This window comes from Saccostrea cucullata, unplaced genomic scaffold, assembly GCF_032062105.1.
Source record: "Saccostrea cucullata isolate Sc308-1 unplaced genomic scaffold, CSIRO_AGI_Scuc_v1 ctg397, whole genome shotgun sequence".
Taxonomy (NCBI): domain Eukaryota; kingdom Metazoa; phylum Mollusca; class Bivalvia; order Ostreida; family Ostreidae; genus Saccostrea; species Saccostrea cuccullata.
In genome coordinates, this window is record NW_026924611.1 from 33,309 (window position 1) to 50,838 (window position 17,530).

Here is a 17,530-nt window from a genome sequence, read left to right on the forward strand (position 1 = left end):
TTTCTTTTTTATGCCTCTATAATCAAAGATTTAGGGCAAATTTGTGTACATTAAATCTCATTTGTCTGTCCGTCTCTCCGTCCGTCAGTCTGTCCGTCCATCACAAAAACTTTAACCTTGCCCATAACTTTTGATTAAGTAGAGCTATGATTTTCATATTTCACATGTGTATTCATTGTGACAAGACCTAGTTTTGGGTAAAATTTGACCTTTTGACCTTGCCCTTTGAGTTTGACCCACTTTTAAACAAAAAATCAATACTTTAACTTTGGCCATAACTTTTAAATGGTAGATACTAAGACTATCATTTTCACATATATATTCTTTGTGGCAAGACCTTTCATCGGATACCAACAACATTGACCATGACCTTTGAGATTTCCGTACTTATGAAAAAACTTTAACTTTGGTCATAAATTTTAAATGGTAAAATGGTGCTGCTTTCATACCTCACATATGTAAATCTTGTGAGATGACCTTTCATTGAATACCAAGAAATTGACCCTTAGGCCTTGGCGTTTGACCTACCTTTCAAAAATATATCCTCCGTCATAACTTTTGAACAGGTGGTGCTAGGGATTTCGTGTTTCACAGACGTATTTCTTGTGAAAAGTCTCTATTTTGGGTAATAGTATATTTATTTCCATTTAAGAAATGTTTAATCTTCGCTGTGTTGCCATAAGGGGTCATCAGTGTTCTTGTTCCTTATATTATTAAGTTGAGATAGGGCTTTCATATTTGACATGTGCATTACCTTTCACAAGATAATCCCGATCATGCTTGATTTCTTAACCCTTGACCTTGACCTTCACGATAGACCTTATATTTTAAAAATCAACTTCAGCGATAATTTCTAAATGACATATGATAGGGCGTTCATATTTGACACAATTTGTCATAAAAATGACATCTCACCCACAAAGACACCGAAAGCGGGGGACCACAATTCTTTGAATTTGCTTGTTGTGTTTTTTTCTTCTTTCTGTCCAAAGGCGTATCTGTTTGTTGTCAATTTCGAATATGGATAAAGTTTTTTTGGTAAAGGTTAAAAGTTTTATAGAAGTCCATAAAAGTATTTCTTATACAAAGGTTATGGACAAAAGGTAAATATGTTGGTATCCAGTGAAAGGCGTCTTCAAAATAAACATTTGCACTATGAAAACATTACCTTATCCAATCAAAATAACTGAATGTGCCTGGTTAAAGACTTTTATGCTGACAAAAAGACAAACAGACAGACACACAGAAGAAAGACAAGACAGCGGAAAACTATTTGCAACAAAACGGAGGCATACAAAAAGCATCCACGGTGGGATTCGAACCCACGACCTCTGGATTAGAAGTCCAGTGCGCTATCCGCTGCGCTACGCGGACCTACATTCATAAACAGATTAAGTGATCGAAGTTACATAGTCAGTTATTATTAATGTGTACAGAGTCATCTATTTGCTGTACATTGTATTTTTATGAAATACATTCAATTTTTTATGAAAAAAAACTAAAAGATGTGTCTCTTCTGAGAAATTGTCTCTCTTTATTTGATATGATGTATATTTACCAGATAGATAGATCAATATAAAATAACGTAAGTACCATCATGACACACTTAACAACTTTCTAATTATTTTACACTTCTTAATGAAGAATTCCTAAATTTCAAAATAATTTGATGATTATTGTAATAATAATTATATTTTTATTCAACCAATTTATAATTAACCATCAATGAAGTTATAGCTCCTGATTGGAAGTTAGACAAGAAGATAAGCAATTATGTATAATTGTTACTTATAAAATATTACATTTGTAAATTTAAATTTAAATGTTTTACAAAAAGTGAGGAGGAATAATACATTTTGCTAAGAAGTTCTCGAACGGACGTCACATTGCATGACAATAAAGAATTAGGTTTGCCAGAAAAAGGGGCACTGTTATTATCCATGGGAATTCCTTTCATAGTGCTAGAAAATCTGGTCTCCAAAGACAACATAAATGATGTCACATGGAATTTAATATAATATGAATATCTTTTTCATTGTAATACCAAATATATGTGTACATTAATCAAAATGGTTTTCAAAAAAAAAAAAAAAAAAAAAAATTAAACTTCCCCAAGAAAAAATGTGGAAAGCCGTGTTTAATGTTTACTAAAGAAAAAATGTCTGGAATCTCGAGAGCTTTACCTTTGTTGAATGTAAGAAAATTCAGGGTTTATCACATTTGTTTATATGTATATGTTCAAACGCAAATTAACAGTTCAACTAACTAAATTTATAAGTACGTTATGGACAATATTCTCAATTTTTCTACACCAAATAGGCAATAGTGTACATGTATTGACGGTATACAGTGAAAGCGTTTTTCGCTATTACCGTAACAGTTTATCCATATGTTTTGTTCTCTCCGGGGACTCGATAAAATTCACTAAGAAAACTCCCATTTCACTTTGTTCTACTAAAGTTCTAATGATATTTTTATATATTCTTTTTTTCTGTATTCATTTTAAGTCCCTTAGAGCATCATTGCTACATCTAAATCAAATTGAAATGCTCTGGTGCGCCTTTACGTCATCAAACGTTGCGAATTCATTTTTCGGGTTTTGTGTTTACCACTTTCCCATGTTGAATGCGCGGGAGACTGCTTGAAATTAAGAAAATGCCTTGAAACTCTCCAAAAGACGACACAATGGATAGTGGATTTACATAGGATAATTTTTACCACAAATTTATTTAATACTTATATTTCAATAATAATACTCGTGTATTCTCTGATGGAACCATTGTTTCAGATCATGCATAATTTGCACATTCAGGCATAATACAATACTTTTCATGGCCTATATTTTATTAAAACAAATTAAGATCGATTTACTTGAGTATGACAAATAAACATTGTCCTGAAAATTTCAGATAGATACGCCCATTAATTTTCGAGAAACACGATTTGTTCACAATTTTAACGGACAACACTCGCATGTACAAGTTAAACACGAAAAAATGAAATTGTTGAGTTTCTATTTTTATCATTTCAACTCTAGAAGGTTTCTTAAGCTTGTAAAGTATGTTGCATCTGTTGCAGAAATAATATGAACGTCGGCTTTGGATTTTTTTCGCAACATCTGTTTCCGCGTACTAAAAAGTCATTTTATTGTTTATATTAATTGTAGGCCAGACTACAAAATATGATAATCCACCTGACCATGAAATATGTTCTTAGAATATGCAAAGATATTTCGTTTCATTAAGAAACATTTGCTGGAGGGGTAGAAAAGTATCTATTTCTAATTTATCAATAAGTCAAAAAATAAAATCGTAAGCTATGATAAAAAGTAAACATCGGTTTCAACAATTTTTTTTAAAAATTCTCTAATTGTAAATGTGAAATGTGTATCAAAAGTCAAGAATATTGATAATTTTTTTTGTAATTAATCTTATAATTAGTCTTTAATATTATCTTAATATTATGTGAAAAAAATCATAAAAATGAAACTTGTAACTACATGAATTAAACATACACCAATATATGTTTAAACAATTGCATTACCGTTGTTGGACAATTATTGCAGCCCTGAGGCTCGATTTACAAAAGAACTGACGACTTAAGACCAAAATTAGTTCTTCCTATAACTTTTTAAATAACAATATATTGAAAACGATTTTAATCTTTCTAAAAGGAATGTAGTAAAACATTTAATTTTACACTAGCAATTTTAAACAAAATTATTAATTTTGCAAAATGTTACAATCATCTGAAGTTTTGGGTCTTAGTCGTAATTGTTTTTGTAAAACGAGCCCCTGATCATAATTGAATACCATTTTGAATTAAACATTTGGTTAATCATTTCTAACACAAACACTAAATCTAGACAATATTTTTTTCAATTGTTGGTCATATTTTATTTTTGGCATTTATTCTTTGGAAGACCAGAAATCCAGACCATTTTGTTAGATTGGACTTATAAGTATTTACAGAAATAACCAACCACTTACAACAAATAGAATGAACTATATTTAAGTAACAACATCCCTGAGTCATAAATGTATCCCACTTTGTTAAAAAATCATATGAACATTACTCCTTTGACACTTAATCAACTGTTTATTAAATCTTTTAATTAAATTAAAGTTCTAATATACGTTATTTATAATGCTGATACGTGACAGGTTAAAGAAAGATTTAGCGATTGCATACAAATATTAATAATATACGTTGCATATAATTAGTATCCTGAAATTTTAACAAAACACACGCAGAGAACCTCACATAAAGAATAAAAAAAATTGATATTATTAACACAGTAGGATTTCACGAACAGCTAGAAATACGGAAATATCAAGTTTAAACAGTACACTGATATTAAGTTATCATTATTTTTTGCTTGTTGTTTAACATCCCTCTTGAGTATTTTGAAGCCATGGTAACAAGACCCAACCCCGGTGTAAATGATTTTTTTTTTTACATTTGTTCTACATTCAGGGTCATTTGACCATTGAGAGATCTTCTTTTGCCAACATCTACTGCAACATAGGACCTTGGACTATACATCTCAAAGGACCGGCCTCCTTACTCCTATATTTTTCGGAATTTTTTATCTATCTAGTACCTGGCTTTTCAATGAAGCATTTTTATCAAAGTACATTCAATGTATATTTTGTGCATGTTTTTATATTAGAATGTAACACCTAGAAGTTCATATAAATTTTTTATGAACATTTCCTTTCTACTACCACAAGCAAATATCTGCACTTTTGTGTCAACACCTGACCTCGGGTAACAGGATATCATGGATCGACCTCCGTATTCCTTCATTTTTCGGAATTTCTTATCTTAACTGGCTTTTCTTTTCGCTGAAGCATTATTGTCAAAGTGCATTCAATGTATATTTTGTTCATTTTTTATCTTAAAATTTCACAACCGGGAAAACCTGAAATGATTTATTTGAACATTTCCTTCTTCTAAAACAAGCAAATCTCTACTTTGAAAAAAATGAAACATTTATAAAAGATGCTGCTAGAAACATTTATTTTGATAAACAATAACAGATATGGTGAGATTGGTTGAGAATCAGTCGTTATGAATTGATCTGAAAAGAATTTAAAAAAACCATTATTTACATAATTTCTATTTTCTACATACCTCATCTAATATCTCAGGTTCATGAAATATATATGCATAAAGTCATGATCCGTTTATTATTAAAAAAGTCAAGCAATACAAAAGAGTACCTTCGTTGCCGGGGAGAATCATTTTAGTAAACTTTTTTGACGACTCCTGGGTAGGCGGTGAGGGTGTTTCCGGGATATACGACATTTGGGTTGATTTGTCCTGGATATAATCCTGGAAATGAACCGGACAAAACACCTGGATAGTATCCGGCCTGTACGTTGTATCCATAGAGAGAATTAAGGTTGTTATATGGGTAATATCCGTAGTAGTTGTTTCCCGGATAGTTGTTGCCATAACCGTATCCAGAGTAATATCCTAGATTGTTGTATGGATATCTACCAAATCCTGGATAATATCCACCATATCCAAGTAATCCTCTACCATATCCAAAATAGTTTCCACCATATCGAAGAAGGTTTCCACCATATCCTAAGTTTCCAAGCAGACTGTTATAAGGTCCGACGGTATAAGGAGATGCCAATCTGTAAGCAGAATATTTTATCACTAGAGTTTAAATTTAATTTTGGTTTAATCAAATTATAACATAAATAATTAACAGACTTGACTTTGCTTCAGGTAAACAGACTGACATTGTAAAAATGGAAAGTTAACTACATGTAGTTACACCAATGTCATGCTAATAAATACAGATGGATTATTTATAAAACATAATGATAAACTGTCTATTATTTGAACGTTTCAAAAATTATTTTCTGAAAAAGTCATTCCTATACGTTTTTGTAAAGGGAATAAAATCTAATCAAGAATATTATTTATAAATTGTTATTTAATTGTAGACTGTAATTTTTTTATAAACAACTTTAAATATATGTAGATTATGATCAGGATAATTCGTATGGTATAAAAGAAGTAATATAGTACAATGTGCCATTTTTTTTCCGAGGCTGCTTTTGAATCAATTATAAATGATACCCAGAAATAAAAAAAAATCTCTCGGGATTTCCTTTATTGCTTTCATTGGGTTGAGATATCCAAAATTTACATATCTAATACCGTATAAGTGGAAGTTTTAGCGATACGCAAATTTAGCGACTTGTCCTTCAAAATGGGTATTTAATTTTCAGCGAGAAGTAATTTTAGCAATATTAAAAAGCTCTATAAAGAGGCCATTACAAATAAAACGCAATTGATTTTTAGCGATATTCAATTTTAGTGATCTCAGCACCCTCGCTATGTATGTAAAAATTTCACCGATAAAAGAAATCCCCAAAAATCCCGGAAACTGAGATTAGAGATATAAGCTTAAAATACAAAAACAAAGTCGGAACTTTCCAGACATAACTTAGCATTAGAAATATCTTTCTTCTTGATGACAAATTTCTAATGTATTTGAATTCTATATAATCAATTTAAAGAAACCACAAGTCCATAAATTTGCAGCCGTCCGACGGAATGAGGAAATCATAAGTACTTTCTAAATATTCGGCCCATCACCATCAATTGATGAATCATCAAAATGAGGGAAATATCGTAGAAAAGACTATTAATACACAAAGATAAAACAAACTAAAAAAGTATTTGAATTGTACTCACGGATTGTAGACTTTCTTGTCGTATCCGGCTATTGCCAGAGCAACGCACAACGACAAAACAAGGGCCTTCATCATGGCGGCAACTACGTGGATACCTCGGTAACTACGTGGATACCTGGAACGTAAACTTGTTTGTCAACAGACTGTGTCGGTAATATATAATGTATTTTAAATGCAAATATGCACAAATTATTTTCTCTTAATGTAGTTAATTATCCTTTCCTCTAAATGTAGTTAATAATCATTTCCTCTCAATGTACTTAACAATTAGATTTTGTGTTATCCCTTATTATCTTTAAAATGAATGATAATTTTGCTATAAATTGTTTCATTATTCAATTTTACTTCATCTAACGTAAAGGGAATAATATTTTGTAACTCTAAACGAATGCTAACACATCTTTTAATAACAATCCAAGATATAATACCGAGCTTTGCTGAAAAATATATGTAAGCTTATAGATTAAAGAGAAACACTGTTAAATCTAAAAAAAAAAATATATATATATTGATACTTACTCTTTAAGACCAGATTTGCGGACAAATTTTCAGATGTGACTTTCCGCTTTTTATAGTATTAAACCACCACAAGTAACCAATCGAATTACATATATTTGGGGATTGTCATCCCTAAATCATAAGGTGTCAGTCTCTAGACATTTTGACCAATGAATTCATTAAAATTGTTTATTAACTCTTTTGAGTAAAAGTACTAATATGTGATTTATGCTGCTCTTTCGTGACCTGTTTCCGAGCTAGTTTGACATTGAATTCAAAATATGAAGGTTCGTATTATAATTGTTTACATAAAAAGTAAGTGCAAAGAGCTTTATCCATATTGTGTACATAGTTTATTATCAATGCATTTTATTGTGCATTTGAAGTGAAAATAAGTCCAAGTTTAAAATCTTCTTTTTAGAATTTGGACATACTCTTAAGTCAAGGTAACAAAAGTTTAAGAAAAATTATACCGATCGAAATTTCTTGTCACAACGAATACATATGTGAAGCATGAAAGAAATAGCAGCAACTATTAATAAGTGAATATCTCTTTGATAACTATAGACCTGTATCAACTAATATTTACATTTTTGCTGCTGTCCAAAGATTTATTATTGAAACATGCAGATTTTAAATCGATTTGTAATTAACTTGCATCATTTGAAAATATTATAAATATTATATTTTGATGCATTATATGCATGACTTATTGTTATATTTATGGAGAGAAAGTAGTAAGATGTAAGAACTTGTTTCCAATCCATTTGATTCGTTCAATAAAATATGTTGAAAACAAAAACCTGAAATGTAAAGCCAGTTTTTGGTGGTCACATTGATACAGTTATGTCGAAGGTAAAAGTTTCAAATGTTTTGTTATTTGGGTAAAAATCCAAATGCAAGGTCAAATTTTGTTAACAAAAAAAAAAAAAAAAAAAAAAAAAAAAAGACTAATCAAAAGTTACACGCCTTTGAAATATCAAAGCCTTATAGATCCACCCGCTTAAACCTAATGGTTAACCTTGACCATTATGTTATCCACCAACTCAAACCTAATAATAATTGTCAAGGTTAAAGTTTTTGAGGGGTGGAAAGACGTCACGTGATATTCCACCTTTTGTGATGCGTCTGTGGAATAAAATATTGCACAAGACACCCATCGACTGCATCAAAGTTACATAGAACGTGACGTCATAAAATAAGAAGCAAGTTTCCACTATTGTGACGTACTGACAGTCGAGTTAGTTTAACGGTCAGTGAACAGTCAATATGTGGTTATCAGAGCTCAAGGCTAGTGACATCGATCTCAGACACAGAAAATCATAGCAAATATTCTGTTTTACTAAAAGAGGCTATTGGAGAAATTTTAAAGTGCATTTTCACTTTTGTTAGAGATTGTCCCTTGAATTGATAAGCAATGTAGTTATCAATTTCATAGTATTATTTTTCAAAATTTGAAAAAATGGTACTAAAAGAACTTCAGAAAATTACAACGTGCCTGAGATAAAAATGAAATCGTTGAGCAAGCATTTTTAATCTACTGGCATCACGCCATGGTGATCAGTCTTTGAAATGTACAATACATCAAAGGTACATGTAAAGAGACATTTTCAACGGATGAGATATATCACTTTGTTTATCGTTCAAATACATTTAAGTAACTGATCTAAACAAATTTACAGTGTACTTTTCATCATTCAGTACAGTTGTAAAAGTAGTCCGCGTAGCGCAGCGGATAGCGCGCTGGACTTCTAATCCAGAGGTCGTGGGTTCGAATCCCCCCGTGGATGTTTGCTTTTTTTATGCCTTTATAATCAAAAATTTATGGCAAATTTGTGTTTTATTCTTCCTACTGTCTGTTTCCGTTTCTGTTTGTTATAAGCCTACATTAATCTACAAAGTATATGCTCGAAGTTATATATGAGATGTAAAATGTGTACAGGGTCAGCTGATTTGAATTGGTTTGAAAAATAAAAAGATGTATCTCGTCTGAGAAATTACATCATATTATTTGATATGATGTATATTTACCAGATAGGTTGATCAACCTAAAATAATGTAAGTACCATTATAAAACACTCCACACCCTTCGCCTTATTTTACACTTCTAAATGAAGAAATTCTAAATTTTAAAAGTATTTGATAACTATTGTTATGATAATTATAATTTTATTCAATCCATTTATAATTTACCAAGCTATAGTTTCTGACTGGAAGTCGGGCAGTTAGGTAAGTAATGTTGTGCACTTGTCACTTAAAATATTACATCTGTAAATGTTAACCAGGGAAAAATATCTTTTTCACCACTTTAAAACAATTTTTAAGTACTTTTGCATTTTAATTCTTACAACCCTTGCCTCTTTTTAAAAACATGTTTTACACAAGGATGAAGAGGAACTAATCTGTTGTCATCGATGTTTTCGAACAAAAGTTACGCTGCATGGTAATAAAGAATCAGGTTTGCCAGGAAAGGGGCACAGTTATTACCCATGAGAATTCCTTCTATAATTCTAGAATAGATGGTCTACAAAGACATCATAAATGAAGTCACATGAAATTTAAACATAACATCGATGTCTTTTTGATTGCAATACCAAGTACATAATTATGTATAATCGAAATGGGTTTCAACAAAGTAAATTTAAAGATTCCCTAAGAAAAAATGTGGAAATCCGTGTTTAATGTTCATTAAAGAAAAAAAAAATGTCCAGAATCTCGAGAGCTTTACCTTTTATGAATGTAAGAAAATTTAAGGGTTTATCACATTCGTTTATATTTATATGTTCGAACGCAAATTTAAAGTTCAACTATGTGACAAACAGGTTTTATGTCATCTTCATCTTTTTTAAAGTACATTTCCAGCATATGGGGATTATATCTCCCGTATGATTCGATATAAATTCATATTAAGAGTACCTATCATTTTAAAAACACAGGAATGCTATGGTTCAAAAAGATGATGTTTTGTGATTTGTTAAAGTCTTCAAAGACAGGAATTTGTATATTCTTTGTTTTATTGTAACCAACATGTCTAAAAATTAATAAAATTATCAATAACAATAGGTAAGTTTTTCAATGAAGTACATGCACGTTCGTTGGTAATGTTATCCAATTATGCATTGAGAAATCTGTATGCATGATTTCAAGCACTGAACCTCATTGGAAGTATTTTCAAGGAATTTTTCAACAAGGTGTCTGTTCAAATATCAAAAAATGTTTGTGCAATTGTTTTGTCCACTTACATTTCATCATGTCAGGAAGGTACTACAATTTTAAACAATATATGTGTCTTGGAACAGAAATGGGAAAGCTACACTGCAAGAAAGGACAATGACGTTGTATTCATGAATGTAACATTTAACAACATTCAACGAGAGCTGTCCTGTAAAATCGGGGATAAATTGTCCAGAGTGAAAAATAATCTCACTGCGTTCTAAAAATTGGACAACTCTTTCAAGGATTCTTCATTAATATACATAGAAAATTTCAAAAATATATGCAAAAAAACTATTAATGAGATTTTATCTTATGTGTTGTTTCGCCTTGATGATAACGTCAAAAGCAGCGTCACATTTTCTTCTTGCTCAAAAAAGTCCCACCTAAATTTAAGATTTTCCTTTATATACACACACTTGAGTTTCCCTTTTTTCCTCCATATTTGATCGAGGAATCAATTTTGCATACTCTTAGGACCTTCTAAAAATTTATAAGTAAGTCATGGACATGTTCTCAATTGTTCTCAACTAAATAGGCAATAGTATATTGACGGTATACAGTGAAAGCGTTTTTCGCTATTACCCTAACAGTTTGTCTATATGTTTTGTTCTATCCGGGGACTCGATAAAAATTCACTAAGAAAACTCCCTTTTCACTTTGTTCTACTATAGACCTAATGATATTTTTATATATTCTTTTCTTCCGTATTCATTTGAAGTCCCTTAGAGCATCATTGCTATATCTAAATCAAACTGAACTGCTCTGGTGCGCCTTTACGTCATCAAACGTTGCTAATTCATTTTTCGTGTTTTGTGTTTACCACTTTCTTATGTTGAATGCGCGGGAGGCTGCTTAAAATTAAGAAAACGCCTTGAAATTTTCCAAAGGACAACACAGTGGATAGTGGATTTCCATAGCATAATTTTTACCACAATCTTATAGTGTATCTTAATACCTGTATTTCAATAATAGTACTCGTGCATTCTCTAATGGAACCATTGTTTTAGATCATGCACCATTTGCACATTCATGCACAATACAATACTTTTCATTGCCTATATTTTATTAAAACAAATTAAGATCGATGTACTTGAATAAGACAAAAAAAAATTTTCCTGAAATTTTCAGATTAACACGCCCATTAATTTTCGAGAAAAGCGATTTGTTCACAATTTTACCGGACGACACTCGTATATACAAGTTAAACACGAAAAAATGAAATTGTTAAGTTTCTATTTTTATCATTTCAACTCTAGAAGGTTTCTTAAGCTTGTAAAGTATGTTGCATCTGTTGCAGAAATAATATGAACGTCGGCTTTGCATTTTTTTCGCAACAGCTGTTTCCGTCAATACTCGTACTAAAAAGTCATTTTATTGTTTATATTAATTGTAGGCCAGACTACAAAATATGACATATCCATCTGAACATGCAATATATTCTTAGAATATGCAAAGATATTCCGATTCTTAAAAACCCTTTGCTGGAGGGATCTAAAAGTACTTACAATGTATTTCTAATTGAAAACCGATCAACATATCAGGATAAAATCATAAGTGATGATAAAAAGTAAACACCGGTTTTAATAATTCTTTTGAACTCACTGATTTTAAATCTTAAAGATGTATCAAAAGTCAAGTATATTGATATATTTTTTGGTAATTAAGCTTAGTTTTTTAATGTCTAGATTATCTTAATATTATGTAAAAAAATTAACTTGTAACAACACGAGTTTTACAGACACAAATATAAATCTAAACGATTTATTACCGTTGTTAGACAATTATTGCAGCCCTGATCTTAATTGAAAACATTTTAAATTAAACATTTTGTTCATCATTTCTAACACAAACACTAAATTTAGACATTTTAAACATGTCGGTCACATTTTACTATTGGTATTTATGCGTTTGAATACAAGAAATCTAGACAATTTTGTTAAATAAGACTGTCAACTATTTACAGAAGTATCCAACCACTAATAACCAATAAAATAAATTATATTTAAGGAACATCATAATCCGAATTATAAATGTATCCCAATTAATTCAAAATTCATATGTACGTTACTCTGTCACTTAAACCACTATATTTATTAATTAACTGTTTAGGTCTTTTAATTAAAAGTACTAATATATGTTATTTATGATGCTGATAGGTGGTGGGTGAAAGAAAAATTTAGCGATTGCATACAAATATTAATGATATACATTGCACATAACTAGTATCCTGAAATTTTAACAAAACACACGCAGAGAACCTCACATAAAGAATAATAAATGGATATTGTTAAAACAGTAAGAATTTCACAGCACAGCTAGAAATACGGAGAGATCAAATTAAACAGTACACTGATATTAAGTCATCATTATTTTTTTGCTTGTTGTTTAACAATCCTCTTGAGTATTTTGAATTCACAGTAACAAGATCCCACCCCGGTGTAAGTGATTTTTTCTACGTATGCTCTACATTCAGGGTCATTTGACCATTAAGAGATTTTTTTTGCCAACATCTACTGCAATAGAGGACCTTGGACTATACATCTCAAAGGACCGGCCTCCTTACTCCTACATTTTTCTGAATTTTATATCTAGTACCTGGCTTTCACTGAAGCATTTTTATCCAAAGTACGTTCAATATATGTTTTGTGCATGTTCTTATATTAGAATGTAACACCTAGAAGTTCATAAAAACGTTTTTATGAACATTTCCGTTCTACTACCAGAAGCAAATATTTGCACTTTTGTGTCAACACCTGACCTCGGGTAACACGATATCATGGATCGACCTCCGTATTCCTTCATTTTTCGGAATTTCTTATCTTAACTGGCTTTTTTTCGTTGAGGCATTATTGTCAAAGTGCGTTTAATGTATATTTTGTTCATTTTTTATCTTTTATAATTTCACAACCGGGAGTTCCTGAAATGATTTCTCTGAATATTTCCTTCTTCTAACACAAGCAAATCTCTGCTTTGAAAAAATGAAATATATATACATAAGATGCTGCTAGAAACATTTATTTTGATAAACAATAACAGATATTGTGAGATTGGTTGAGAATCAGTCGTTATGAATTAATCTGAAAAGAATAAAAAAAAAACCCATTATTTATATAATTTCTATTTTCTTTATACCTCATCTAATATATCAGGTTCATGAAATATATATGCATAAAGTCATGATCCGTTTATTATTAAAAAAGTCAAGCAATACAAAAGAATACCTTCGTTGCCGGGGAGAACCATTTTAGTAAACTTTTTTGACGACTCCTGGGTAGGTGGTGAGGGTGTTTCCGGGATATACGACATTAGGGTTGGTTAGTCCTGGATATGTACCTGGAAATGAACCGGGCAATACACCGGGATAGTATCCGGCCTGGAAGTTGTATCCATAGAGAGAATTAAGGTTGTTGTATGGGGAATATCCGTAGTAGTTGTTTCCCAGATAGTTGTTGCCATAACCGTATCCAGAGTAATATCCTAGATTGTTGTATGGATATCTACCAAATCCTGGATAATAGCCACCATATCCAAGTAAGCCTCTACCATATCCAAGATAGTTTCCACCATATCGAAGAAGGTTTCCACCATATCCTAAGTTTCCAAGCAGACTGTTATAAGGTCCGACGGTATAAGGAGATGCCAATCTGTAAGCAGAATATTTTTCTATCACTAGAGTTAAAATTCAATTTTAGTCTAATCAAATTATAACATAAATAAATAATATACTTGACTTTGCTTCAGGTAATCAGACTGACATTGTAAAATTAGAAAGTTAACTATATACATGTAGTAACACGAATGTCAAGCTAATAAGTACAGATGGATTGTTTATAAAACATAATGATAAACTGTCTATTATTTGAACGTTTCAAAAATTATTTTCTGAAAAAGTCATTCCTATATGTTTTTGTAAAGGGAATAAAATTTAATCAAGAATATTATTCATAAATTGTTATTTAATTGTAGACTGTAATTTTTTCATGAACAACTGTAAATATATAGAATATGATTAGGATAATTTGTATGGTATAAAAGAAGTAATATAGTACAATGTGCCATTTTTCATCCGAGGCTGCTTTTGAATCAATTATAATAAATGATACCCAGAAATAAAAAAAATCTCTCGGGATTTCCTTTATTGCTTTCATTGGGTTGAGATATCCAAAATTTACATATCTAATACCGTGTAAGTGGAAGTTTTAGCGATACGGAAATTTAGCGACTTGTCCTTCAAAATGGGTATTTAATTTTCAGCGAGAAGTAATTTTAGCAATATTAAAAAGCTCTATAAAGAGGCCATTACAAATAAAACGCAACTGATTTTTAGCGATATTCAATTCTAATGATCTCAGCACCCTCGCTAATAATGCCAAAATTAAATCCTCGCTATGCATGTAAAAATTTCACCGATAAAAGAAATCCCCAAAAATCCCGGAAACTGAGATTAGAGATATAAGCTTAAAATACAAAGACAAAGTCGGAACTTTCCAGACATAACTTAGCATTAGAAATATCTTTTTTCTTGATGACAAATTTCTAATGTATTTGAATTCTATATAATCAATTTAAGAAACACAAGTCCATAAATTAGCAGCCGTCCGACGGAATGAGGAAATCATAAGTACTTAGCTCTTTCTAAATTTTCGGCCCATCACCATCAATTGATGAATCATCAACATGAGGGAAATATCGTAGAAAAGACTATTAATACACAAAGATAAAACAAACTAAAAAAAGTATTTGAATTGTACTCACGGATTGTAGACTTTCTTGTCGTATCCGGCAATTGCCAGAGCAACGCACAACGACAAAACAAGGGCCTTCATCATGGCGGCAACTACGTGGATACCTCGGTAACTACGTGGATACCTGGAACGTAAACTTGTTTGTCAATAGACTGTGTCGGTAATATATAATGTATTTTAAATGCAAATATGCACAAATTATTTTCTCTTAATGTAGTTAATTATTCTTTCCTCTAAATGTAGTTAATTATCATTTCCTATCAATATACTTAATAATTAGATTTTACGTTATCCTTTATTATCTTTAAAATCAATGATAATTTTGCTATAAATTGTTTCATTATTCAATTTTACTTCATCTAACGTAAAGGGAATAATATTTTGTAAGGCTAAAAGAATGCTAACCAATCTTTTGATAACAATCCAAGATATAATACTGAGCTTTGCTGAAAAATATATGTAAGCTTATAGATTAAAGAGAAACACTGTTAAATCTAAAAATCAAAAATATATATATTGATACTTACTCTTTAAGACCAGATTTGCGGACAAATTTTCAGATGTGACTTTCAGCTTTTTATAGTATTAAACCACCACAAGTAACCAATCGAATTACATATATTTGGGGATTGTCATCTCTAAATCATTAGGTGTCAGTCTCTAGACATTTTGACCAATGAATTAATTAAAATTGTTTATTAACTCTTTTGAGTAAAAGTACTAATATGTGATTTATGCCGCTCTTTCGTTACCTGTTTCCGAGCTAGTTTGACATTGAATTCAAAATATGAAGGTTTTACTATGATTAATATCAGATCAAAACTTTAGCGATCGTACAATCCATATCGTCCCTATCCTGCACATAAATAATATCGATGTATTTTATTGTGCAAAATCTGATATGTACCTATTCCTTTATCGACAATAAAAGGAAAGCTATTCGCATTGGTAACCTTAAGAATCAATTAATAAAGACTTTAACCCTGTTTGTAAAAATAGTATGCATGAAAAAAAAGTCAATTGCAGTTGTTTATTTACAGTATATAATAAGGAAATATACGTTATTCTTTTTGTATTATTTCAGGAAAAGGTAGAAATGATTCCAAAAATAAATATTTGCATAATATTTCAGGGCAATCTATTTTTGAATTTTTTTATTACGCAGATTATAACGAAAATTATATTTAAAATAATTATCAACAATTAGTAAACATGTATCGTCTGAAATCACACTCTCATTTTAAAGACTTCACTACAATTGTCAAATCTGGTAGCGTGGCTGAATTTATAAAAATTTAAATGTATAAAAGAAAGTTTTCTTTACTGTATTAAGATTGTAACCGCTCTAAGGATGAAATTTCCTTCTGCTCCAAATTTACCATTTTTAAAAAAAAATAAATTCCAAACATTGATTTTCATCAACAACAATAGCATTGTATTTAAATGAAAAATAGTTTAAAGTATGAAACGTTGCTTACTTTTTTTTTTTTTTTAGAAATTATTATTATGTCTAATCATGATGTGAAGAAAATTTGATATAGTAAGTAGTAATATCAATTATTTTTTTTATCTCGCAATAAAATCAAAAGTATTAGTTATATATGAAAACGATGTTTAATGTCAAACCTTTCTAACTCTGTTTAGAAAACATAATGAAGCGTTGGTTTTCTAAATCAGAAAATCAAATAGTTTTCTGCTATTGTAAAATACCACCGGTAATATGCACCCATCAACAAGAGTGATCTTTCCATAATCGCCCTTGAAAATATTTTTTAGTGAAACGAAATATTTAACAATTCTGCATCTAAAATTTCTGAAATAATCAAAAGTTTTATACTTTAAGAGATACATGTATTTCAATATTCACAGTTCACAGAAACTCAGTATAAATGTTTTGGGTAAACTATTATAGAAAATTAATGAAAATATTGGCAGTAGAAACTAGAAACCAATATCTGTACAATAGTTTGGATTTGTATGGGTCGACAATAAAAATAATCCTCATTATAGAACTCTATACCTTTTGACAAGATAATTAATTGCATTTCATTTGAAAATGTCTTCAAAAAGTTATCTCTCTTATCAGAGGGATATTAAACCTTAAGCAAATGTAATTGAAACTAGAAAGTCTGCTATTGCATAGCGTATGTCGCCCCGAACTGGACAAGACTTTCATTCTTTCATCACTAAAACGATATCCATTAGCTAAGCTTGGACAACCATCAACTCGTGTCCGTCTTTTCGATACTTTGATTTAAAAATCAAAGTTAAAGGATTTTCACTTTTCCCGTGTTTCTGTGGCAACTAATTTTTAATGCAACACGCACAATTACAGATACTAATCATTAAATC

General features: G+C 30.5%; 1 protein-coding gene and 2 non-coding genes across 3 annotated transcripts; 1 reads left to right on the forward strand and 2 right to left on the reverse strand.

Annotated features, from left to right (window-relative positions):
* Nucleotides 1-1,301: 1,301 nt before the first annotated feature.
* Nucleotides 1,302-1,374, reverse strand: Trnar-ucu (transfer RNA arginine (anticodon UCU)). Its single transcript has one exon. It is a non-coding gene; the product is annotated as a tRNA-Arg (tRNA).
* A 7,560-nt stretch (nt 1,375-8,934) lies between these two features.
* Trnar-ucu (transfer RNA arginine (anticodon UCU)) lies at nt 8,935-9,007 on the forward strand. Its single transcript has one exon. It is a non-coding gene; the product is annotated as a tRNA-Arg (tRNA).
* A 4,420-nt stretch (nt 9,008-13,427) lies between these two features.
* Nucleotides 13,428-15,713, reverse strand: LOC134266843 (shematrin-like protein 2). The gene is made up of 4 exons (XM_062749058.1): nt 15,706-15,713; nt 15,189-15,302; nt 13,655-14,077; nt 13,428-13,510 (listed from the first exon to the last, which is right to left on the reverse strand). The coding sequence occupies exons 2-3, from the start codon at nt 15,260-15,262 to the stop codon at nt 13,678-13,680; spliced, it is 474 nt and encodes a 157-aa protein (XP_062605042.1). The 5' UTR covers nt 15,263-15,302; nt 15,706-15,713; the 3' UTR covers nt 13,428-13,510; nt 13,655-13,677.
* Between the last annotated feature and the right edge of the window lie 1,817 nt (nt 15,714-17,530).